At 33.7% G+C, this 24,828-nt stretch overlaps 2 protein-coding genes across 3 annotated transcripts in view; one reads left to right on the top strand and one right to left on the bottom strand.

Annotated features, from left to right (window-relative positions):
- LOC145255647 (cell cycle checkpoint protein RAD1-like) overlaps window positions 1–14,835 on the bottom strand; it is a 67,943-nt gene extending 53,108 nt beyond the window's left edge. Inside the window, exons 1-2 of one of the 2 annotated variants that reach the window (XM_080114189.1) lie at window positions 14,694–14,835; window positions 4,228–4,383 (exon numbers count right to left, since the gene is read on the bottom strand). In XM_080114189.1, the coding sequence (XP_079970315.1) occupies window positions 4,228–4,383; window positions 14,694–14,756 (219 nt within the window). In that variant the 5' untranslated portion in view covers window positions 14,757–14,835. Of the gene's footprint in view, window positions 1–4,227; window positions 4,384–13,474; window positions 13,633–14,693 lie in introns of those variants that run through there. The other variant, XM_080114188.1, reaches the window with a different exon arrangement.
- A 5,770-nt stretch (window positions 14,836–20,605) lies between these two features.
- Window positions 20,606–23,385, top strand: LOC145255646 (N-alpha-acetyltransferase 20-like). Its single transcript, XM_080114187.1, has one exon. It carries the CDS (start codon window positions 20,932–20,934, stop codon window positions 21,451–21,453), a length of 522 nt encoding a protein of 173 aa, XP_079970313.1. The 5' UTR covers window positions 20,606–20,931; the 3' UTR covers window positions 21,454–23,385.
- Window positions 23,386–24,828: the final 1,443 nt, after the last annotated feature.

Raw genomic sequence — 24,828 nt, 5'->3', positions numbered from 1 at the left:
ACAGTCCATACTATATATATTTCATTATAAAAGTTCCATTTTTGTTTGACAAAAAGAATAAAACAGTTAATAAATACAAAAAACAGAACAAAACAAAAAAACAGTTCATTAAGTTCAAATAAAGACCATTTGAATAAAACTTATATAAAAAAAGGTTCATTCTTTAACACCTAATTATTTTTCTTTTTTTTTTGTTTTTGTTTTGGCCATTTTTTTTTTTTCTGTGTACGTTTTTAATACAATTCAATATTTATTTAAAGTGCGATGTATGTCGGTGGTCAGTGAAGGAGAGAAATCCTTCTAGGTCGAGGCAATTTTTATGCATAATAAAATCACAAGTATAAACAATCGAGATTTAAAAAATCTTGGTCGCAAAAATCCGAAACAGAAAGACACCCATTTATTTAAATATCTTTTATTTAAATATGTTCGTTTTGTTACTTACTTAAAAAAAATATTTTGTAAATATATATTTTTTCTTTTAAATCTTCAAAAGTTTTGTAAATATATTAAAAAAAAAAAAAAAAAAAAATTGCTGGCGAATATTCGAGCATGTTTGCTATTTGATGTGTTTACAAACAACGGATGCCATGTGCTTGTCGAATCACCGGTGTTAGTTGAAATGTGCGCCGGTCACTGCCAGGTGGCGTCGTCTGCTACAGGGTATCTATTATTTACTTGATCCGAAGAAAGGATGGGTTGGGCAGCAGCTAGGGATTTTTATCCTCAGCCCCCCCAAAATCAATAGAGATTAGACCATTCTTGTAATGATCTAGTCTCTGTTGATTTTGCAGTAAGAGTTAAGTTCTGTGCAGTTCTAGGAGGTCCACCTTACCAGGCTTTGCTTCTTTCTTTGAGAAGAGGTTAGAATATTGCTAATCACCTGAGGCGCTCTGACCAGAGAATGCTGACGGGGCTGCCCAGGCACTTTTTGCAGGTCCCGAACAGAACTCCTCTTGATGGTTGGTCCCCTAAATTATATTTACTCTTGAATGTCTCATCTTGCTCTCAGTCACTGAAACTGGCTATATCCATTTCTCTTAGTTACTCGCTATTTGGTAACCCAGAAAAAAATAAAATAAAATAAAAAAAACTGTCAGGGCACTCTAGGGAGTTCAATAAATCTGGTGAATTCCTTATTGCTTTTTCATTTCACTTCCTCATTATTCTCAGACGATCCCGACTGCATGCGTGTGTGTGTGTGGGGGGGTGTCAACAATATCATTATTTAGATCCAGCATATAAAATCGTGCAAACTTAAATATTACTAATATTATATTATCATTATATAATATTATTTTTTTTTTTTTTTCATCCTTTGACATGAGTAATTTGCGTGTTTATTTTATCTATTTGCAGACTGTTGTCCTTATTTTCATAGTCGTTTTGGCCAACTCATTGTGACCTTCTGTGGCCTTGCTCTAAGTCACTCCTAGCTGACCACTGGAACTGGCTACATCCATTTCTCTTCTCAATTCATCACCTTCTGGCAACCCAGAAGAAATAAAAACTGCCAGGGTGCCATCCCGTCTTGGGAGTTCAATAAATTTGCCGATTTTCTTATTGCTTTTTTATTTCACTTCCAAGACGATCTGGACCGCATGTGTGTGTGGGGGGGGGGGTTAGTCAACAATCTCATACTTTTTAGATCCAGGATATAAAATCATGCCAACTTAAATATTATCATTATTATATTATTATGTCCACCTGATGGATGATGGCCATATCCTCAAGAGCATCTTGTATGGCGAGCTGGCAACAGGATAGCACTCTAGAGGTCACCTGGCTCTCCGCTACAAGGACGTATGCAAACACGAACTGAAACTGACTGGCATCAATCTGGGCAGCTGGGAGCAGCTAGCAGATGACCACCTGGCAAACTGCTGTACAGCAGTGAGGAGAGTGAGGAGAGGACAATAGAAACCTGATGCTGGAGAACAGGATACGACACAAAGCATTGCCAAAAGGCCTCTGACCCCAGTACACCATTCTCTTTCCTGTGCCCATGCGACAGAGATTGCCGTTCCTGGATAGGGCTTGAGAGCCACATCAAAGATGTCCAAAGACAATTCGCTGAAAATACCAAGATAGAAGATTGCCTATTCTATTATTATGTGCTAGAAAAGTTTACTTCTGTCTGTAGTTCAGACTGAAGTTCATCTTGGCCTCATTCTGGCACGTAGGATCTTGTTTGATTCTTTAGAGCCTTCTTTGTCAGAATGAGGCATCTGCACTTTCACTTCCTTTATACAACTGTCATATTAAAGAACCTGATTTTATAAGTTGGGCCTTTTGGCTTGTGCGTTGTTAAAACTTTAAATGCACTTGTGATATTAGGCTGTATAAGGTGTTAACTTTGGTAAAAATTGCTTGTTTCTTCTTTCATCAGATTTTTTCAATTATCAATGCTTATCAGGCATTCTGATACAAAACCTATCTAAGAACACTGCCAGGCACATAAAGTACATTTGTGTGAAATTTCATAAAAATCAACCCAACAAATTCATTTTATATAATGATAGACTGATTGATAGATAGAACAGGGTTCACACAGATTTTCAATGTCCATTTTCAAGGCTTTTTAAAGTTTTTTAAGGCCTTCTCCAGACAAAATTCAAGTTTTCAAAACAAATTTTTTTTTTTTTTTTTTACAATCCATAGTAATTCAAAAAAGTGATATAAAAATCAAATATGCAAGAAATAAAAGTTACCTTACAACCTACCTGCATCATTTTCTGGTGTTTTTTTTAAATTAGTTTTAAATGCTTTTTATTTCATCTCAAATATTAACTCTCTTTATGGCTTTTAAATTTTCAATCAAGATGGCTACCATTTTGTCTATTTTATTCGGACTGTCCAGCTCCATTTTAGGTTATAGGAATGTTTTTTATTCGGAGAGTAGGGGGGCGCTTGCCATTGGAGAGTCCCGTCTGCAGAAGGAAAGTTTTTTAGAGCACAGGGGAGGGGTGGAGATATTCATGGTGGCCCACAGTACTCCCTGCCCCCGACAATAAAAAAATAATAATTATAATTGAAAGCAAAAGTAGATTTATTTTGATTTTATTTTTAACTAGCATTTCAGCCCGGCATTGCCCGGGTGTTTGTATGTGTCTGTTGAGCAAAAAAAAAAATAATAATAATAATAAAGTGGTAGTAGGAAGGCAGGCTCGAACCCGTACCGCGAAGGAGGAAAAGAATGTGAAAAAACCTGACATCTTTACTGTTACGACCACCACCAAACCGGAAGTGACTTATGTTTAAATTAAGGCTAGACAATCAAAAGGAGACGATGACTTTCAAAAATATCGGCAAAAAAGCGACCCCTCCCCCTGTAGAAAAGTGCCCAATTGAAGGTGAAGATATTAATGTTTTTAACCAATTTTTCGGTATTTGTCATCTGAAAGGTCAAACTTCAAAACGATACTGAGTTTGGTAAAATCTATCGCCTCTGTCGAAAGTTTTAGGCAGACATGCAAACATACATACATACATTTATATATTGGTAACTAAACATTTTTGACTCAAACCGATTAAAAAGCTTGCCCTATCTCTGAATACCCTTTATGTAAAATTTCAAATGTTTAGACCAGAAATTGTCTGAGTAATTTGGTAGAGACTGCAGAGGTCAATTTTAAAAAAATTTTTTTTAACTTTTAACCCCTATCATGATCCCTTAACATTTATTGTTTTGGGGTCAAATCAAGTTATTAAGTTAGATCCATGTCCAAGAAACCTATATCTAAAATTTCAAGTGTTTAGACCCAAAATTGTCGGAGGAGTTTGGTCGAGTTCTCAAAGGTCAAATCGTTGCTTTGACCCCTTATAACAGCCAAATTTCTGGCCGAAAACCGATCACAAAGATTTTCCCAAATTTCAGTACCCTGTATATCAAATTCCGAGCCTGTAGACTTAAAATTGAGAGAGTTATTGCATAGGGAAATGTACACAGACAGACACACAACCATATTCACTTTTCTAGATATATAGATATTTCAGCAAAAATTTTTATTGGACATAAAGAATACAATTTTCAAGGCCTTCCAAGACATTTTGAAGACATTTTCCTTATTTTCAAGAATTTTTCAAGGTAATAATAGAAATAAGGCCTTTTTAAAGGAAAAATCAAAATTCAAGGACTTTTCAAGGTATGAGATGAGTATACTTAACTTTACATAGAGCAATAGAAAAAGTTATAAATTTGCTAATAAAAGTCAGCTTGATACTTACGATTAAGACATTTAAATTTATCTTAAAGGTTATCTGATCTTCTGTGACAGTATATTCGTGAAAGATGGCTGACTGGATGAACGCATTGGCCTGGACACATTTGAAATCTTCGACTGTGATCTTTAGACCCAAATCACTAGCAAATACTGTGGCTACCTGATTGCAAGAGAAAAAAAAATGAAATTGGAGCTAATCCCAAGTTTACAATCACTGATACATAGAGACGTCTCATTTTCTATTCAAGAACAAGTTCCAAAACAGCATGAAACACACAATGTGTCTAATGGTATTGTCGCATTGATTATTTATTTGTAACGCAAATTAAAAAAAAACATACTTACAAACAAGTAATCAACGTGACAATAAAACTGTTTTACTGTGTACATTTTCAGCATCCCAATTGTTTTTTTTTTGTGTTTAAATTATCCAAATAAACAATTGTTTATACTTTCTGCATTTTTTTACATTGTTCATTTCCGTAATACATTTAAGTTATTTTAATGCAATTTTCTTACAGATAAATCTACTTTAACCTGTTGACAACCATAAGAGCATTTTACAATGGCGATTTACCCACCGCCTTCCTTTTTTTTTTTAATACACCTTTCTTAAAAAACATTTATACATTTTCTTCTACACTACCAACATAAATAAATAACCCTGAAAATGATTTTTAAATTTGCATTACAAATAAATAATCAACGCGACAATAAAACGTATTGTTTTACTGTGTACATTTTCAGCGTCCCAATTGTTTGGGTTTTTTTGCGTTTAAATTAAAAGATATATCAAAATTTGAATTTAACTTTAAGTATTATGGTATATGTTCAGTGCACATTTACCTATATCACAAACCACTTATAATTCAATGGCTGTAAGTTTTTTTTTTTTAAATAAATCATTATAAACAGAACGACTCATAGAAATCTATCTATGTTCTTTTTTTATTTTAATATACTTTCATAGAAATGTTTGTTATGTCACAAAAAACTATTTTCTTTACGTCACAAGGGTCATGCTCATACATTAATTCCATAGCTAATATTATTCCCTCTGCCTCACTTTTTTGGTTTTCAAGTAAGATCTTTGACTTACTTGTTGTTTCATCAAATACTTTTGCATGCAAAATCCGATCCCGCATTTTGCTAATTCCTACCCTCTGATGAGAAGGAAAGTATTTCTTTGAAACTCCGCGGATTAAGGACTATCTACTTATCTAGTGTCTCCTTTTCAGATTAAATATGTTTTTAACTCATTTCAAAGTGTTTTTTAACATGTTTTATTAACTGTTTGCTCGTATTATAAGCTCTATTTCCTATTTGGTTTTATCGAGCTTTTACATCTGGCTGAGATAACTTTATAAATATTAATTCTTTAATATTTATAATATACTTTAATTTTACCATCTTGGATCATTTTGGTAAATTTAATTGTAATTTTCATTTTATATATATATATATATAACTACTTCATTTACTCACATAAAATTAATATACGAAAGTATAGATTTATGCGTAAACTTTAAGTATTTACTTCAAAAGTGCTCAATACGTAGGTAGAGCTAGTTAGTAATTTATAAAATATATATGGCGATTAAGCTACACTGAATATTCGGCGTTTCATCCACTCTAGGATTCCTCAGGCTTATGCGCATAAGCCTGAGGAATCCTAGAGTGGATGAAACGCCGAATATTCAGTGTAGCTTAATCACCATATATATTTTATAAATTACTATATATATATATATATATATATATATATATATATATATATATATATTAGTTTTGATCTCACTACTATATATTAGGCTCAATATAATAATCGATAGAGAATTGTATCTATAATACGTAATCTGCATGAATTAAAATATCATATTTAAGCATATCTTACGACCAGGCAACATCAGGTGGCCTGCTAGTGTGTGTGTGTGTGTGTAGAGAGAGAGAGAGAGAGAGAGACACACACACACACACACTGACAGATAGATATATCAAATTTGACAATTTTCTGAAAAGGAAAGAAAAAAAATCATATATTGGCCAATAATTATTATTCTCAAAAATCCAAATCGCCTCTGAGAAGATTGTAAGTTGAATACAGATTATTTGAAGAAGCCAACTTGAGCGGCCACCGCAGCCTCCAGGCAGGTCCTGGAGCATACAGCCTTCATTGTACACTTTGAGAGACACTTGAACATCAGTTGAATCCTGGCACCATCCTTGGTGTTATAAGTGATATGATTGGTGGCTTTCTCAACTGTGCTCCGTATATAATAGTCCATGAAGTTGAAATCCGGCAGATTGGATAGAAGGGCACTTCATACTGATGAAGTTGTAGAAGTTCTTGTCACTTTTGGGTTATCTCCAGAAGTGCAACACAGAGCTGAGTCCTTCTGCCATCCTCTTCACCCAACGCTTGACAATCGTGCACAGCAACTCAAGATAGGTAACTGAATAAGGAGAGTAGAAAGTGAACACTGGCTTTACTTTCATCTCGTAACTTTTGCTTTCCTTATTTTGTCCTCTAGTCCTCACATCAAATGAACAATATTTCTGACAAAGGAGGAAGAATTGCTGTTTTCTTAGTCGGAATCTATCCATATAACATTTATCGTTGGCTAGTTTTTGTGACCTTGATGTGATATTTTTTTTAGTGCTTTACATCAAGTGACTTCATGCCTTGTTTTGAGTTTTCATAAAAAAAAAGTCCATTTTCAAAGATGTGAGGCAGTGTTATGCGACATATAGCAGAACCACATCAAATGAGCATCAGTTTGAAAGAACTTGGTCTTCACAATACACAGGACTTTGTACGGACTATAGCCACCTGTTATTCGTCACGTTAAGCAACTGATCCTGGCAAAAGTTCTTTTCAGATAGGAACCTGCAACAGAAGATTTTACTCACACTAGCAGCAAAACTTCCGTTTTAGCCTATCAGGTGATAGCATCAGAGAAGGAAAACAAAGAAAAGGAAAACCTTATTTTGTAGATGGGGTCTTTATATATATATATACGAGGGGCGTGCAATAAGTAATGCCCCTGACCCACTTCCCATAGCAGTAGAGACACAAAACTTGGCACGGTTATTAGTCTTTCTCTACATAGGAACCACCCAGAGTTATGCATTTCTCCCATCGTTTGATGCAGCTCTGGAGACCATTTTTGTAGAACACCCCAGGTTGGTCCTCCAACCACAACGTGACTTCAGAAATTAAGGCTGCATCATCTGAGAAACGCTTTCCTTTCAAAAACAACTTCATGGCTGGGAAGAGGTGAAAGTCAGAGGGTGCAAGGTCAGGAGAGTAAGGGGGATGGGGAAGGATTTCATAACCACACGCCCGTGCTTCTGATCTGACGACATGCAAGTTGTGGACCGGAGCGTTGTCCTGCAGGAGGAGGGTACCTTTGCTGACCTTACCCTGCCTCTTTATTTTGATAGCTTCCCTTAATTTCCTCAAAAGTGAAGCATAATAGGCTCCTGTAATTGTGGTACCCTTTGCCAGGAAATCTGTCATCACTACTCCGTCCTGGTCCCAGAAGACTGTGAGCATGACCTTGCCAGCGGAGGGCTGCACCCTTGCCTTCTTTGGAGGTGGTGAGTTCAAGTGCTTCCACTGCATTAACTGGGCTTTGGTCTCTGGATCATAGTGATGGACCCAGGTTTCATCCTGTGTAATCAGTCTTTTGAAAAACTGACTCATCTTTTTGGCACATCTCCAAATTCATCCTCGAGCACTCGACGCGTTCTCGCTTCTGGAATGGTATGAGCAACCTGGGAATCCATCTGGCAGACACCTTATGCATATGCAAATGGTCATAAACGATAGTTTCCACAGACTCTGTACTAATCTTGACATCTTGGGCTATTTGTCGAATAGTAATGCGCCGATCTTCCAAAATGGCAGCCTCAACTTGACGGACAGATACCTCATCAATGGCAGAAGGTGGGGGGGGACCAGATCTGAGAGCTGTTTCCACAGACTTCCGGCCATGTTTGAATTCACGATGCCAGCGTTTCACAAGGTCATATGATGGCGCATTATCACCATAAGTTTCTTTCATTTCATCAAAAGTCTCCTGTGGTGTGCGTCCTTTCAAATACAAAAACCGGATCACTGCTCGACATTCAACAGGCTCCATTTCACACCTGACTCAGTTCAAACACCTGTAAAACAGAAACCAAAATTAGTTCAGAGCTGTAATAACCCATAGAGATATAAATCAATGCACATGCAAAATTTCAGCTAGATCAGACAACTGGAAGTGGGTCAGGGGCATTACTTATTACAAGCCCCTCGTATATATTATATGATGAAAAAAATCCAATAAAGTGATCAATCATGGATGTGAGAGCTGAAGATACAATATTTATTACGACACTATATATACATATTTCAAGGTTGTACCAGCGATATATATATTTCTGTGGAAATATGATATATTATAACAAAAAATGCCAAAAGTTTATATTCTAAATTTCATGTTGATAATCTTACAGTTTATTCCTTAAATTACATTGACATTCACAATTCTTGACTGTTTATGTATATATATGTAATTCTTGACTCTGTTTATATATATATATATATATATATATATATATATATATATATATTTTACAAAGAAGTCACCACTTATCAAGGCTTGAAGGCCACTCAAAGATAAGGATTAATGCGTGCATGGTAGTCAATGGGACAATATTGCAGTAACCAGAACTTGTTTACGTTGGACTTGAAGGCGACCATATTATAGTCAGCTGGAAAGCAGGCTAACAAAAGAGAGTTCCACAGGCGTGCAGTTATAAGATTTTTTATTATTAGTATAAACAAATTTACATGGTTGCAACACTGGACATGCTAATGTTTTGTTTTGGATAAATTGTCGGTTAAAACGTCAGGCTGGTTAATAGTTGCTTTTTACACACATAATATATATATATATATATATATATATATATATATATATAAATAAATAAAATGAATAACAAAAGTCTATATTCCAAAGTTCATGATGTTAACCATCTTACAATTTAATCCTTAAATTCTGTTGGCATTTACAATTCTTGAAAGTATCTGTTTCGTAGCACAAAATCAATCACTTAATTATTATATCAATCAGTAAATCTATTATGCCGTTAAGTTATCAGAAGAAATAGCAACAATCAATCCGTCAAAAGGAAACAAAGTCCATTTTGACATGATTAAAAATCCGAAAATTGGAAAAGAAGCTGTAAATACCTTATGTTTTCATTACGCCATTTTTCATTGAGCTTATTAAATAAGCATTGGTGTGTATGTGTGTGTGTGTGTGTGTATATATATATATATATATATATATATATATATTCCTGTGGAAATATATTTTCTGATATATACCAATTCTTATTTAAGGAACTCAATGTAATTACAGAGCAAGATAGTGAATAAATGACAAAAAACTATATTCCAAAATTCATGATGTTGACCATCTTATAATTTATTCCTTTAATTCAGTTGACATTTACAATTCTTAACTGTATCTGTTTCGTAGCACAAAATAAATCACAATTATTATATCAATCATTGAATCTATTATGCCCTTAACTTATCAAAAGAAAGGAAGAAGAAATAGCAACAATCAATCCATCAAAAGGAATTAAAGTGTGATTTGACATGATTAAAATCCGAAAATTTGAAGAGAAGCTGTAAATACCCTTAATATGTTTCCATTATACCATTTTGAATTTTTAAAATAAGGAAATAAAGTATATTTCCACAGAAATAAATATATATATATATATATATATATATATATATATATATATATATATATACACCCATCCCAGGGCGGGTATAAGCAATAAATAGTATTAACTTAAACATTTCTTCTTTCTTTCTTTATGGGTATGGTATTTTTTTGCTTGATTAATACAGAAGTGAATTCAACATATACAAACATATAAATATATATTTCACTTTATGAAGACATCAATAACAAGTGAAGCATGCATGGTCTCCCGTGAGTGCACAGTGAATGAGACATTAAAAAAATGACTAAGTTCAGCATTTCCCCCCACCCCCACCCTATTTAGCCCAAAAAGTCCCCAGGGGACATCAAATCCTGGTGAAAATAAACAAATAGTGCAGGCTGAATATATGTAAATTTGAGTTCTGCACCATGCAAAAAAAAAAAAGAAAAAAAAAAAAATGACTAAGTCCATCATTTGCTTCTCCCACCCCCACCATTTAGCCCCAAAAGTCCCCAAGGCCTTAACATATTTAAATTGGAGTTCAGTACCATGCAAAACTGCTAAATAGACATACACAGAAAATTGTGGACAAATATGGTAAAATAGTCCCAAAAATCAAGTGTTTTTATTAGCCCTAAAAGAGCCCCTGGGGCACACCCAAGGGTTATCGCGAAGTATAGACAAACAAAATTATATAGAAATCAGTTAGTCACAATTATTCAGAAAGTTTTATAAAAATCCAAGGCATCAGGTTTTTTAAGCACAAAAGTGTCAATTTTAACCATTTTAACCCGAAAGGCACCTCTAGAGGAGCAACCAACCAGAGTTTTCCTGGAAACTCCGTTGTTACTTTTTTACTCATATAATGTTTAATGTTTGTGCAAAATTTCAAAAAATTCCAAGGCATAGTTATTGGGAAAAGTGTGAACAGACAAACGGACAAGGGTGAATTTACAGGTCCATCCTCCTTTTGTCGGGGGACGAATAAATTATTTAATGTAATAGAAATTATTATTCACACAAGCGCCAAAAAATATGCGTGCTTGCACGTACAACAATGGCCACCAGTGTTAACATAAAAAATTACATAAAACATAACAAATTACAGAAACCCCTTATTTGTGGAAAATTTAAATATTCGTTTTCAGCATACTTGAAAATATATACAAGTAGTCATTTTAAAGGAAAATATTAAGGTGAAAATTTTTATGGAAAATGGAAGTGGAGGCTTGTATTTCCCTAGAGGTAAACATCTTGATGTTTGCGAATACAGGGGATATAACTAGCTCCCTTTTTGCCACTTTAATGGCTGACGTTTTGTTTTAGACCATGATAGACATTTTTTTTTCTTACTAAAAACACAATAGCAGTTGTTCTACCCGATGAATTTTCATATTTTTGAATATATTACTATTTTCGACATGACAAGTATTGTTGCATTGGCTTAAAACGACATATTTTTTTGTTTTATTTTTATATTTTTTTAATTTCAGCAAAATTGTACGACATGATGACTATGCTACCCCCCTCTCCAAAAAAAAAAAAAAACGGGATTCGACTTATGTGGATTACATGTAACCTCTAGGAAAACGTGAAAAACAAACGAACAATTATTTTAGAATTTAAAATTGGGGGCCAGTGCCGCCAGTTCTGCATAGAAATTTAACGTAAAATGACTACCGAAGTTTCTAACCGGATACCATTTTAGGGACATCTAACCAAGAACATTATTGTACAACAACAAATACAAACATCCACGATTTCTAAAGAGTAGACCGAAAAACGTTTTCTTTAAAAAAAAAAAAAAAAAAAAAAAAAGCAACAAAATTATCATATTTGCTCCCTTAACTCTACCACTAACCCTAAGTTCGGGTGGCAACAGACCCCCCCCCCCCAAAAAAAACCCATTACAACCAGAAAATAGTTACACTTTCACAAGAAACACGCGTCTAGCTGAAAACACTATCAATAATTTTCCCCACTTTTTATCTGTGCCTTAACCTAAACGTAAATTCAATGAACAAAGCTTCTTTCTTAGAACTCTGCACGCCTGTGGAATTGTCTTCTGTTTTCCTGCTTTCCAGCTGACTACAATATGGTTGTCTTCAAGTCTAACGTAAACAAGTTCGTGATGAGCCGTTCCACTTAAGTTAACAAATTTACCGAATTCCCATTACTAACGATTACTATATTGTCCAATTTCTACTGTACACTCTTTAACCCTTATCCTCGAGTGGCCGCTTGGCCTTGATAAGTGGTGATGCCTATGTAAAAAAAAAAATGCTAAAATGTGAGTTATCATTTTGCGTTAAATTAGTTATCTTCAAGTTCCACGTGTTTTAAAAAATTTTTTATTGTTTTTTTTTTTTTTTTTTTATCATTATTTTTACTTCCGGTTTCTGCTGATCGTTCTGCTTCACAATAAATGCCCTGGAAAAGTCCCTTCGGGTTTGTATTACTGTACACATAGATTCGAAAAAGTTGTCAAAAAAACAAATATATAACAAATAAATGTTATCAAAGGCAAGATAAGTTACTTTTCTACCTAACTGGATATATTTTTCGTGTTTTTATTCAATGTAACATGTTTATTCAGCTCGAAAAGCATAGTGTTTACCGATGTATTGGAAAATTCAAAATGGCGCCCGACTCTCTCTTTAACACGGTAAGTTCAGGAAAAGATGTTATAAATAATAAATTAGACAAAATACTGTTAGAAATTCGCTCATTATATGTTACCGTGACGTAAGTTGACATATATTCGGTGTTTTTTAAATAGTATTTCATCTAGTTTATTATTTATAACACCTTTTCCCAAACTTACCATGTGTCGGGCACCATTTTGAATTTTCCAATACATCGGTAAACACTGCATGTTTTTCGAGCTGAATAAACATGTTACATTGAATAAAAACAAAAAAATGTATCCAGTTTGGTAGAAAAGTAACTTATCTTGCCTTTGATAATATTTATTTGTTATATATTTGTTTTTTGACAACTTTTTCGAATCTATGTATACAGTAATACAAACCCGAATATTTTTTAAACTGATAAACATTAATTAGAATTGACTTTTCCAGAGCATTCACGTGAAGCGAAACCGAAAAAAAAAAAAAAAAAAAAATCAACAGAAAAACACGCGGAATTTGAGGATAAAAACAACAACAAAAAATTATGATATGCTCTCATTTAACTCTACCATTAACCCTAAGTCTAGATGGCAATAGATTCCCCCACCCCAATACAAATTAATTAATAGCAGAAAATGGTTATATATATTGTTCAAACGTTATCTAATAAGTGACCATTTTACGTTATGCTAACATTTATTTATGTTACATGCTAAACTAAAAAAAAAAAATCTAAAATATTTTTTATTGAAAATATTTTTACCGCCAAATTTTTCAGGAGTGTTTACATATAATCGCAAAAAACAAAGTAGGATCGGATTAATTTTTTTTTTAATGAACTAGTATGGAGTCCTAATATATAACGCTACCTTAATTTCTTTCACTTACTTCTTTAAAATGTACGGCTTTGAGAATATTAGACAAGTTCCGTACATTGTCCATTTTTGCGACTAATACATACTGACTGTCATCGTCAGGACGTTTCGTAGAGAGCGCCATTTTTTGCAACTACGCCATCTGCTGGTTCATTCGAGTAATGCAAAAAACGAACGGTATTCCGTTATTCTCTTATACCGAAGTGTGAATATTTTATTTATTTATTTTAACTAAATTATAACGAATTCTTCGTCCGGTCAGAGGTTCAAACAATTATTCCCACAAACTTGACAGCAACAGGTTTTATTGTCGAGTTATGTGCCGGCTTGGTCCAGCCATTATCTTCGGTTCTTATCTAGAATTTAATCTCATTAAATTTACAAAAAAAAAAAAAAAATCTTAATGATGTACAGTGATATGTGACGTACGTACTTGTCACGGGACAAATATGTCAGATTCTAAAAAACACGTAAATTGATCAATTAGTTGTATTCTTAATAAAGCAAATCAAATTTTGAGTAAGCAAAAAAGGAATAGTCTCGCGTCGCCATCTTGAAAAAATAAGAGATCGTCCTTTTAATGCTATCGATTTCACATTAATCGCTTTAAATCGTTTAAAAAGTATTTTCTTTATAAAAAATAAAAGTACTTGATCAATTTACGTGATTTTGGAATGTGATTTTTTTGTTTGTTTTACAAGGAAGTCACTACTTATCAAGGCCCGGTGGCCACTCGGGGATAAGGGTTATTGCGTGTACAGTAATCAATGGGACAACATCGTAGTAATCGCTAGAAAATGTCTTTCTTAAGGGGGCGGTTCATCAGGAACTTGTTTATGTTGGATTTGAAGACATCCAAGTTGTAGTCAGGTGGAAAACAGGCAAACGGAAGAGAGTTCCACAGGTGTGCACTTCTAAGAAAGAAGCTTTGTTCATAGAATCTACATTTTGATTTAAGGACAGATAAAGAGTGGGGAAAACTACTGACAGTGGTTTCAGCTAGACAGGTGTTTTTCGTAAAAGATTGGAGCTCAAACGAGTACTTCCCATGGAAATAACAGAGACAGGCTCGCAACGTCCCTTCTGTGAGAAAGAGGTTGCAGGGAAGAGAAAAGGGCATCCCCCACCCCCACTAGGCTACGAAGTCTATTTTGTACTCTGTCAAGGCAGGATAGGGTTTTAGCAGCTCCTGCCTAGATATGGCAGCAGTAGTACTCCATCCTTGAACGTACTTGGCTTTTATATAGATTGAGAATTTCATCAGTAGTGAGATATCTACTGGAGGATTCCACCATTTTTCCAGTGACCTTGGCAACAGATTTGATGTACGTGTTCCATTTTGTGACGAGTTTACTAGATCATAAAGATTTTCTGTAGTTGTTTTTTTCTTTTTTTTTTTTTTTTTTGTTCCTGGTGCATCTTCATTATTAGAGTGAAAATCGAAATATTGAATTTCAATTAAAAACAATGGTATTTACTTAATTGCCAGGTCGAAATTAGTAACATATTAAAAAATTACGAAAACAATAAAGTAAAAAAATTAATTAATAATGAAAATAGTTTTCAAAGTAAACTGCACTAATGCTTAAATAAACCGCATGAAGACTCTGAGGAGTGACTGAAGTTTGTCTTGTTACAATTAGTGGCGGATATCACTGATTCGTGGATTTGTCAAAGTACATGTTTTATGTAATGATGCAATAATATCAAACTAATTGAAACATGACAATTAAATATCATTGTTTTGTTTTGATGAAAATTCATTTTTTTTTTACTTTTAATTTTCACTCTTATAACAAAGAAGCACCTGTTTTTTTTTTTTTTTTTTTTGTAAATTAAGGTGAATCCTAAACATAAACCTTCTCCTTGAGGGAGAGAGCTGAATGCCAATCGCCTAAGGAGCCACAATAAATTTGTAGATTAACACTCTCAGTTAAATTAACCTTTATCCCCCCCCCAAATGATTTTCTACTTTTTTAAGCGATTACGTGTGAGAAAATCATTCTTAATCGATTGAAACACGTTACTGTAAATAAAAAAAATTAAAAAAAATTATTTTAGAATTTATAGATTTTTATGTAAATTTAGTATGAAATCAGCTGCCATTCCCAGGCAGAACTGTTAATTAACTAGCATTAACCCTAAGTCTGAATGGTGCATTGAAAATGAATGTTTATGTTTAAAGCACAATTGCAACATGATACTTGATTTTTTCATTTTTAACTTTAATTCAAGTCATTATAGATAGAAATAATTTTATAAAATTAGCAGTAGATTTTCAACACTGCAATATAAACTACAATGTATTGTGGACTAAGACACTGCAAAGAGGCATGTGAACCTTCCTCCCAGTGCACCGCGATGCATCCCCAACAATCGATTTTATTGAAAAATGGGCGATTTCACCAATTCTGATGACAATAAAAATAAAGGAGTATGAAACATTTGTTGATCCTCATTCATTCCTGGGCAACGTCGGGTCTCCCTGCTAGTATATATATATATATATATATATATATATATATATATATATATATATATATATTAGTAATATGTAATCATTGGGATAGTTGTGTAATAATCGTTTGTAGAAGTAATTTGGTATAATTAGATCATTTTACGAGGACGGCTCAACAAGAACTTGTTTACATTGGACTTGAAGATAATGATATTGTAATCAGCTGGAAAGCAGACCAGGGGAACAGAGTTCCACAGGTGGGCAATTCTAGGGAATAAGCTCTGTTCATGGAATCCATGTTTAAGTTTAAGCAATGATAGGCAGTGGGAGAATTTATTGATAGTGATTTTTGCTAGACAAGTTTTTTTTTGTGAAAGATTAGTGAGGGGGGGAAACCATAGATTGGAGCTCAGTCGAACAAATATGATGAAAATAGTGATAGAGCAAGGACAGGCTTCTGTGGGAAAGAGGTTGCAGAGAAGAGAAAACGGCACTGCCTACTAGATTACGAAGTCTGTTTTGAACTCTGTCAAGGGAGGATAGGGTGCTTCAAGCAGCTCCTGCCCAGATGTGGCAACAATATTCAATCCTAGGACGTACTTGGTTCTTATATAGGTAGAGAATTGCTTCAAACAGCTCCTGCCCAGATGTGGCAACAGTATTCAATCCTAGAATGTACTTTGTTCTTATACAGGTAGAAAATTGCTTCAAGCAGTAAGATATCTACTGGAGCGGTAGAATGATCCAACCATAAATTCGGTGAAATGCATTTGATTGGCTTAGAATGTATTTATTTGTTTGTTTTTAATTCAAACAAGTCTATGCACAGAAAGACATGTGCAAAAATAAATTTAAGTATTTTTATTTTTGATGCCAAAGCGTAAACATTGCTGCCACAGTAACAGTTACGTAAGGGACTTATTTTGTTTAAATTTATGCACAGTATCATGCGTTAGATTGAGTTTTGATTTAGCTTTGCATTTGTGCCTGGACTGTTAACTGTGTGTTATGATACATTTGTGCAAGAAACAAAAATAATTTTTTTTATCAAGCCATGGTCATAAAATTATTAGCAATAGACAGAAGCTACTAAGCTTCATGTATGCTCTGGTAGTCTCCTGCGAAGTGGAACAAGTTTTTTTCACTATATAAGACTGTTTTGGTGGACAACCAAAGGAGCTTTAATTTTGATAATTTGAAAACATATTTAATTGTAAAATGCAATGAATAAAATATTTGTTTAAGTTTTATAGAGTGTTTAGTTGCTCAAAGTACTTATAGCATTAAAAGAACCTGTTTTTCTATATCTTTTCTGATCTTCGTTTTATTGCATTAACTGAAAGTTTTGCAAAATCTTCGATAGAATTTGTAAACTACTGAATAATACTGTGTTTTTAACAGCACTTACCACAAGCTATAGTAAACGTATATCATAAAATAAAAGCCAAAGAATTAATATTGTTGCTTGACTACTGTACACTCTTAACCCTTATCCTCGAGTGGTCTCTGGGCCTTGATAAGTGGTTATGCCTATGTCAAAAAAAAAAAAAAAAGAAAGTAAAACTAAGTTACCTAGCATGCAAGTATTTGCCAGAAGTATGCTGAAAACATGCGATTAAAAAAAAAATATATATGCGGTAGCCAAAAAAAAAGCATATTCCGTTCCAAAGAATATTCTTTTTAAAATGCATATCCCCGTGAAAATAAACATATTCTTAAGCATATGCCTGAAGAATATTTCTAGCATATCATGAGAATATAAATATCTGGACAAGAATATTGTCACAGCCTTAATTATGATATATCCATGCAAAAAGACAAAAATAATTTTCTTTATGAAGTCATTGTCATATAATCGTTAGCAATAGACAGAAGCTGCTAAGCTAATTAAGAAATGCATAAAACTTTAAAATATGACAAAAGTTAGCCAATACAGAACTCTGAAAATATGACAGTGAATACAGGGTGTATCAATAAAATGTACACACTCTTTAGATGACCATAAAACCAACATTTATTAAAAAAAAAAAGTTTCATACACAAAAATACTGTGAACAAATATAGAAATCAGCTAATTATCGAAAGTGTTCAAATTGTTGACCATTGTGGTCCATGAACAGCTAACAACGCTCACTGATTGAATCGAAAACGTTCCTAATCAGTTCAATTGATATGTTGACATATCTTTTTTCAATATATGCTTTCAACTCATTCATTATAGCTCATTTTGTGGTGTGAACCCTGTGTTTAACATGTCCCCAATCCCCCCCACCTGCCCCTAAAAAGAGAAAAATCCATGGGGAAGGGGTCAAATTCAGTGAGCGTGGACAGTACTCGATACTTCCTCTTCATTTGTTTCACAGGTGACTATCAAGATATGCTCTTATGTCATGATGATAGTGGGGAAGTGCTCCATCCTGCTGGAAGTGCCATTCTGTATACCTAAACATCTGGGAACGCAGCATAGCGTATTCATGTAGTAAGTTGAGATAATTTAAAGTGGGACACACTATACATGGTCATTCACACAATTCCGAGGCAGCACATTCAGTTCTGCAGAACACAATGTGAAAGTAAATCGCCGGTACATCTCACCTGTGTGATTATGCAGAGTGTCTAATGTAAATGTATATCATCACAGGTTTGGTCTGTTCAGCCACAGCACAGGGTGGTATTTAAGCATTGCGGGGGAGTAAAAACCATGCAATCTGTAGGCAACAGGAGCAATTTTATAAATGCTGTAATTTTGATGTGCAGATGTTCTTCACTGAAGAAAGAAGTCAGCAAAACGTCACATACAAAAAGGTAACATTCAAAAGAAACAGGGGAAAAAATTGCATTTTAAATACAGAACGGATCCAAATGAGATACATTAAATACTCAGAAAATAATGTTATTCTACACAGTTCAATACAAATAATAAAATCACATTGTAAGAGACAATCTTTAATTTACTAATTTACTTAATTCTACCGCTCCAGAAGATACTACTGATGCAATTCTCTATCTATATAAAAGCCAAGTACGTCCAAGGATGGAATACTGCTGCCATATCTGGACAGGAGCTGCTAAAAAACAGCCTATCCTGCCTTGACAGAGTACAAAATAGACTTCATGGCTTAGTGGGGGATGCCCTTTTCTCTTCCCTGCAGCCTCTCTCCTACAGAAGAGACGTTGCAAGCCTATCTTTGTTTTATCGTTATTTCCATGGCAGGTGGTTGTCTGAACTCTAATCTCTGGTCCCCCCTTGCCAATCTTTTCCGAAAAACACCCGTCTACCTGAATCCACTGTCAAAAACTTTCCCCACTCTTTATCTATGCCTAAATCAAAACGTAGATTCCATGAACAAAGCTTCTTTCTTAGAACTGAATGCCTGTGGAACTCTGTTCCGTCTGCCTGCTCCTCACCTGACTACAACCTGGATGTCTTCAAGTCCAACGTAAACAAATTCCTGATGAACAGCCCCCTTAAGTAGATACTTCATTAAATCTACACACTAAGTTTTGTAAGGTAGGTTTTGTGTTGGTCTACCAGACTACAATAACCGTCCCTCCCCAAAATTAACAGACCCCACCCCAAAAAAAAGGTGGTCATTAGTGGGGCTCATTTTACGTTAAATTAATACAGAAAAGTGATCCCCCACTTTTAAAACTATAATTTTTTTATATCTTTGAAACTACTCGTTTCATGGAATTTTAAACGTTATTTTCGTTTTCAGCGCCATCGAAAACCTATTAAGTGGTAATTTTAAAGGATTATTTGAGGATGGGAAGATACTGTACTTTTACCAAAAAAAAAAAAAACTATTACCGTCACGACACAAGTAATCTAAAATATTCTTCTCGGAGTTATGCCCCCTGCATTTAGCCTCTTACTGCCTACTTTATAACTTCTAAGAAAATGCGATTTTACTCAATTTTCCGTAAAAATTACATTTGATTAGAAATAAACTTCTACTTGATGATTTTTTTCGTAATATTTGGATATATTACTATTTTTGGCATGACAATTAAGTACCTAATATTGTTTTTTGTTTGTTTGTTTTTTTTGCTGTTTTTATGTTGTTTTAACATATTTTGAAAAAATTGATCTGTTAACTGACAAGCATCACAAATATTTGTTTTGAAAAGAATTATTTTTAAATAAAGAATGTTATAATTTATTTGTAAACTGTAAATATAATTTATTTTTAAATATTGTTGCTAATTTTAAACAATTTCAATTAAATTTGTTTTAAACTTGTTTTCAATTACTAGAAAAGTTTGATCTAATAAAAGAAGCATTAATTTTGGATTATCTTCCCTTTCCGCGCTAGTATAACTCTTTCTAGAATAGAAACAAAAATACTTAGTTCGAGTTATAGTACACTTGTGGCATTTTTTTTTTTTTTTTACATTTTCGTTTTATTGTTATATTTTTATACACAAGTTCTGTGTGGGTTGTATTTATTTTTAGGTACAACCTAAAGTTTTTATTTTAACTTCCGGTTTCTGCTAACCGTTCTGCGTCACTATCAATGCATGGAAAAGTCCTTTTCGATTACTGTTTAGTACCAGTTTTAAAATAAGCAAACGAACTGGGCTGTTTTTCTAGATTAAAAGAATATTTTTAAATTGGTAAATAATAATTAGAAGAGACTTTTCCAGGGCAGAACGGTCAGCAGAAACCGGAAGTAAAAAGAAATGCGCGGAACTTGGGGATAACCCTATGGCATTTTTATTTCAATAAATAATCGTTTAATCCTATGCATAAAAAAAAAAAAATAATAATGTGTAAGTCACGTTGAGACGAAAAACAAGGCACTGATAATTACAGAGATTGAATTTTGTGAATTTAATACCGGAAGTTCCGCTCGATTATGGAGAACTCTTCACCTGACGGAATCAAGAAAGTTATCGAATTCCGGCGAGTCCTTAATCAACGGCACAATTTACAGAAGTCAATCTATTTATTATTATTTATTTGATTGCATTGAATGATTAAATTAATTATTTAAAAAAATTCTCCAGCCATGACTACAATACGTCCCTTTACCTGCTCGGACCTTTTCAAATTCAACAATGTCAATTTGGACCCATTGACGGAGACGTACGGTCTGGCGTTTTATATGCAGTATCTGGCGCAATGGCCCGAATATTTCCAGGTTGCCGAATCGCCGTCTGGCGAGATCATGGGTTATATTATGGGTAAAGCCGAGGGTCGGGCAGAGAACTGGCACGGACATGTGACGGCCCTCTCCGTTTCCCCGGAACACCGACGACTCGGATTAGCGGCCAAACTTATGAATACCCTCGAGGAAATCTCCGAACGTAAAAAGTGCTTCTTCGTTGACCTGTTCGTCCGAGTCTCCAATAAAGTGGCCGTCGACATGTACAACAAACTCGGCTACACTGTCTACCGTCGGGTCTTGGAATATTATTCTGGTCAGGACGACGAGGACGCCTTCGACATGAGGAAAGCCCTGTCCCGGGATAAAGATAAAAAATCTGTGATCCCACTGCCCCACCCGGTGCGGCCGGAAGAACTGGACTGACTATGGCTGGTGTTGTTTATAATATTCAGCCTTTTCATGCTTGCCTTGTCTTTTCTTGTGCACTTTCGTTACAATGCTGATCGGACTGCTGTAACGTGACTATGAAACTGGCAATCATAATTTAAACAACTATATATTGGTGTTTACTGTTTATTCAGATTGGCACTTAGGGTGGTAATTAAACATTAAAGAAAATACAGAAATGTCTGTATGATGTACGTACCAGTCACGGAACGAAGATGAAATTTTTTTTAAAATAATACAATTTGATAAAGTAGTTTATTAGTAGTAAAAATCAAATTTTACTGTTTCGATGAAGGTGAAAAAAATTTTTTTTTTAATCGACGGAGCTGTAGATAAGGGCAGACAACCTTAATGCGCGTCATGTGGCTTCGTCTGTCATCGGTAAAAAAAAATGGCAAATTTGTTTTTCATAAATAAATAAACTACTTAATCAATTTTTTTTTGTTGGAATATACAATGATAACTAGTGCAGTGCACGTGTTGATCTGTGCTGAAATAATGTTATTTAGAAAGCCATGGGGAGGGAAGGGTGTTTTGTATCTATTCTGTACTTTAACCTTACAATCTGATAAAAACATAAAAACTTAAACACTATTTAAAAAAAAAAAAAAAAAAATAGCGCGGATCAACTGCACTTGTACCTATACAATCTTCATTCCGTGACAAGTAGGTACAATATACATTCTTTTTAGTTTAATTTTTGGGTACTCATGCAGAGAGATCCGTGCTGAAATAATAACGTATTTAAAAAGCTATTCTTAACATGGGGAGGGTGTTTTGCAGTTGCACCTATTCTGTATTTTAACCTTACAATTGAATAAACAAACATATCGGAAAACTTTAATTAAACGTGGAAATACGATTTTTAAAAAATAGCGAGAATCACTCTCTGCATTAGCACCAATTTTTGTTTACGTGCCAATCTTAGTAAGCACCTATAATTTCACCCGTTGGAACAAACGAATAAGGCGGGGGGATATCAAATATTCAATAAATAAATGTTACCGTAGCCAATAAAAGTTATTTGTATACCTACATGGCACATTTTTTTGGGGCGTTATAAAGTAGTTTTAAATTCCCATTATTTCATCTCAAATATTCACTTTTTACGAAGGGGTTATTCAACTAAGATGGACGTTGACACATGAAGAGACCAATTTTTCGGTGGACCTGAACGAGCGTGACCCCCTCTCTAATTTTTTTTCTGTTAATTTTTTTTTTTTTTTTTTTTGCATTTTGTCAGTGGTTAATTATTTATTTAAACCAGATTATCTTTAAAAAATAATAAATAAAAATAAACTAGTCTTTCTTCCGACATTTGAAAGGGGTGCTCACATTTTAGTCTCTCGAAAAAAATATGCACAAAAAAATAAACAAAATATTTATAGAGAAACTCCTTCAATAAATGTCACTGATCGTGCAAAAATCTGCTCTACCAGTGTAATTTTTGGTTTTTGAGCGATTATCAAGACTCGGTTAAGTCTCTGAGACCGCCATTTTGTTTTTCATTCTAACTCCACAATTTTTACACCACTTATTTTAAAAACAAGTGAAAACACAAAATTGGTCCAGGTAGATAGAAGAGTAACTTATCTTGCCTTTGGTAACATTTATTTACCGTATGTAATATAGAAAATAAAAAAATCTTATTGAAAATTAATTCAAATTCTAAAAAAACAAAAAAAAACAGTAAAAACTTGTAAAGAAAGTATACAGAATTTTTAATTATCCGACAAGGAGTACAAATAAACTTGAAAGACCTTATTTCGTGGAGTTTCGAAAAATGCAATTCTTCTCATCAGAGGAAAGAGGTTTGCAAAATATAAAATAAATTTTGCAGGTTAATGCATTAAAAGAAACTACAAATATGAATTGAATCTTATTTGAATAAAAAAGTTTTTAACAGTTTGTGAAAGTTTTTTTTATAAAGTTTCATAATGATTATGACAGAAGGAACAAGGAAAAGGTTGAAGTATAAAAGGATATTAATTCCCTTCCCCTTTTTATTTTTATTTTAGCTATTCTGGAAAGTGCACAAATTCTTACTTACTTTTGATGTACAATTGTAAAGAACACCTGCACTTTTTAAATCCTGAGTCAGCGTAGCAAAATGGAAACAAAAGAACTGAAGTGATGTGACATTGGCATTAAAAAGAAACCTAAAGGATTTTGTTTAGAATTCAAGCTAATTGAAAAAAAAAAAAAAAAAATGCAGAAAAATCTTTATGGTGTTTGTGCCTGTAACGGAACGAAAATATCATATTTCAAAAATTGCATAAATTGATCAAGTATTATTTTCAACGGAGAAAATCAAATTTATGAGTAAGCAAAAAATGGGCTGTCTCATGTCGCCATCCTAAAATAAAGCAAGGGCATATAAGTTCATAAGAATTCAAACTTGCAAGACCAGCTTTGTTTAAAAATGATTTTCTTTCATAAAAATAAAACTGATCAATTGCACACAAAGGTATAAAGGTCTTAGGACAGAACAGATACTACGCTTGGATCCTAGCCAAAAGACTCAGGAGGTATATTTTAGTTTCACATACGGCCCAAACGTGGCATCATTTTTGTTTTAATTTTAAGTTTTTTTGTTTTTTTTTACATTGCGTCTTCGGTGATAGGGAGATCCTATTTATTAAAAAGGGAGATAGGTGATAATATACTATGGATATTAAATTAGCATATCTGTATACTAATTTTATGTTCATAGTATGTTATCACTTGGGCTGTGACAACAGCATATTCTTTTCATTGTTTTGACTCTTGAGTATATATCCGTTAATATCTTACGTTTTTATATAGACTGATGTGGTTCTTGGTTGATTGACTGCGTTTTACTGTGTCGGATATATACTTGAGAGTCAAAAGAATGAAAAGAATATTCTGTTGTTACAGTCCTAGTTATCACCTATCTTCCTTTTTAATAAATAGGATCTCCTGATCAAATGATTTATGATCTGGAAACTATGATACACGTACATACGTTGTTAAAAATACTATGGTATTAATAAATAGATTTTAGCTTCTTTTGCTATTGGTTATTTGTATCTCGTAGGATAATATCTTGACAAACAAAATGAACAGCTCTTGTCTTTGACAAACTAGCAGGCTACCCGGCATCGCCCAGTCGTAAAATATGCTTAAATATGATATTTTGATTAAAGCAGATTCTATATTTATTATTATATTATATTGGATTCAATATATATATATTAATGATTTAAAAAGTTAAAAAAAAAAAATGACTTGTGTGCCTCCAATGGGAATCGAAACCAAAACATTCAGCTTACGATTTACTTTTTCCTTTGACGTTAATGCCTGACCTATGAAGACATATTTGCTACAAGG

The sequence above is a fragment of the Euprymna scolopes genome, chromosome 31 (genome assembly GCF_053919585.1).
Source record: "Euprymna scolopes isolate OS-2025 chromosome 31, ASM5391958v1, whole genome shotgun sequence".
Taxonomy (NCBI): Eukaryota; Metazoa; Mollusca; class Cephalopoda; order Sepiida; family Sepiolidae; genus Euprymna; species Euprymna scolopes.
The sequence above is the reverse complement of the archived record's forward strand: the minus strand, read 5'-3'. Positions and strand labels throughout refer to the sequence as shown.

What these genes read in the sequence shown, in the direction of transcription:
- LOC145255646 (XM_080114187.1), top strand. Translation starts at nt 20,932, where the DNA reads ATGACTACAATACGTCCCTTTACCTGCTCGGACCTTTTCAAATTCAAC.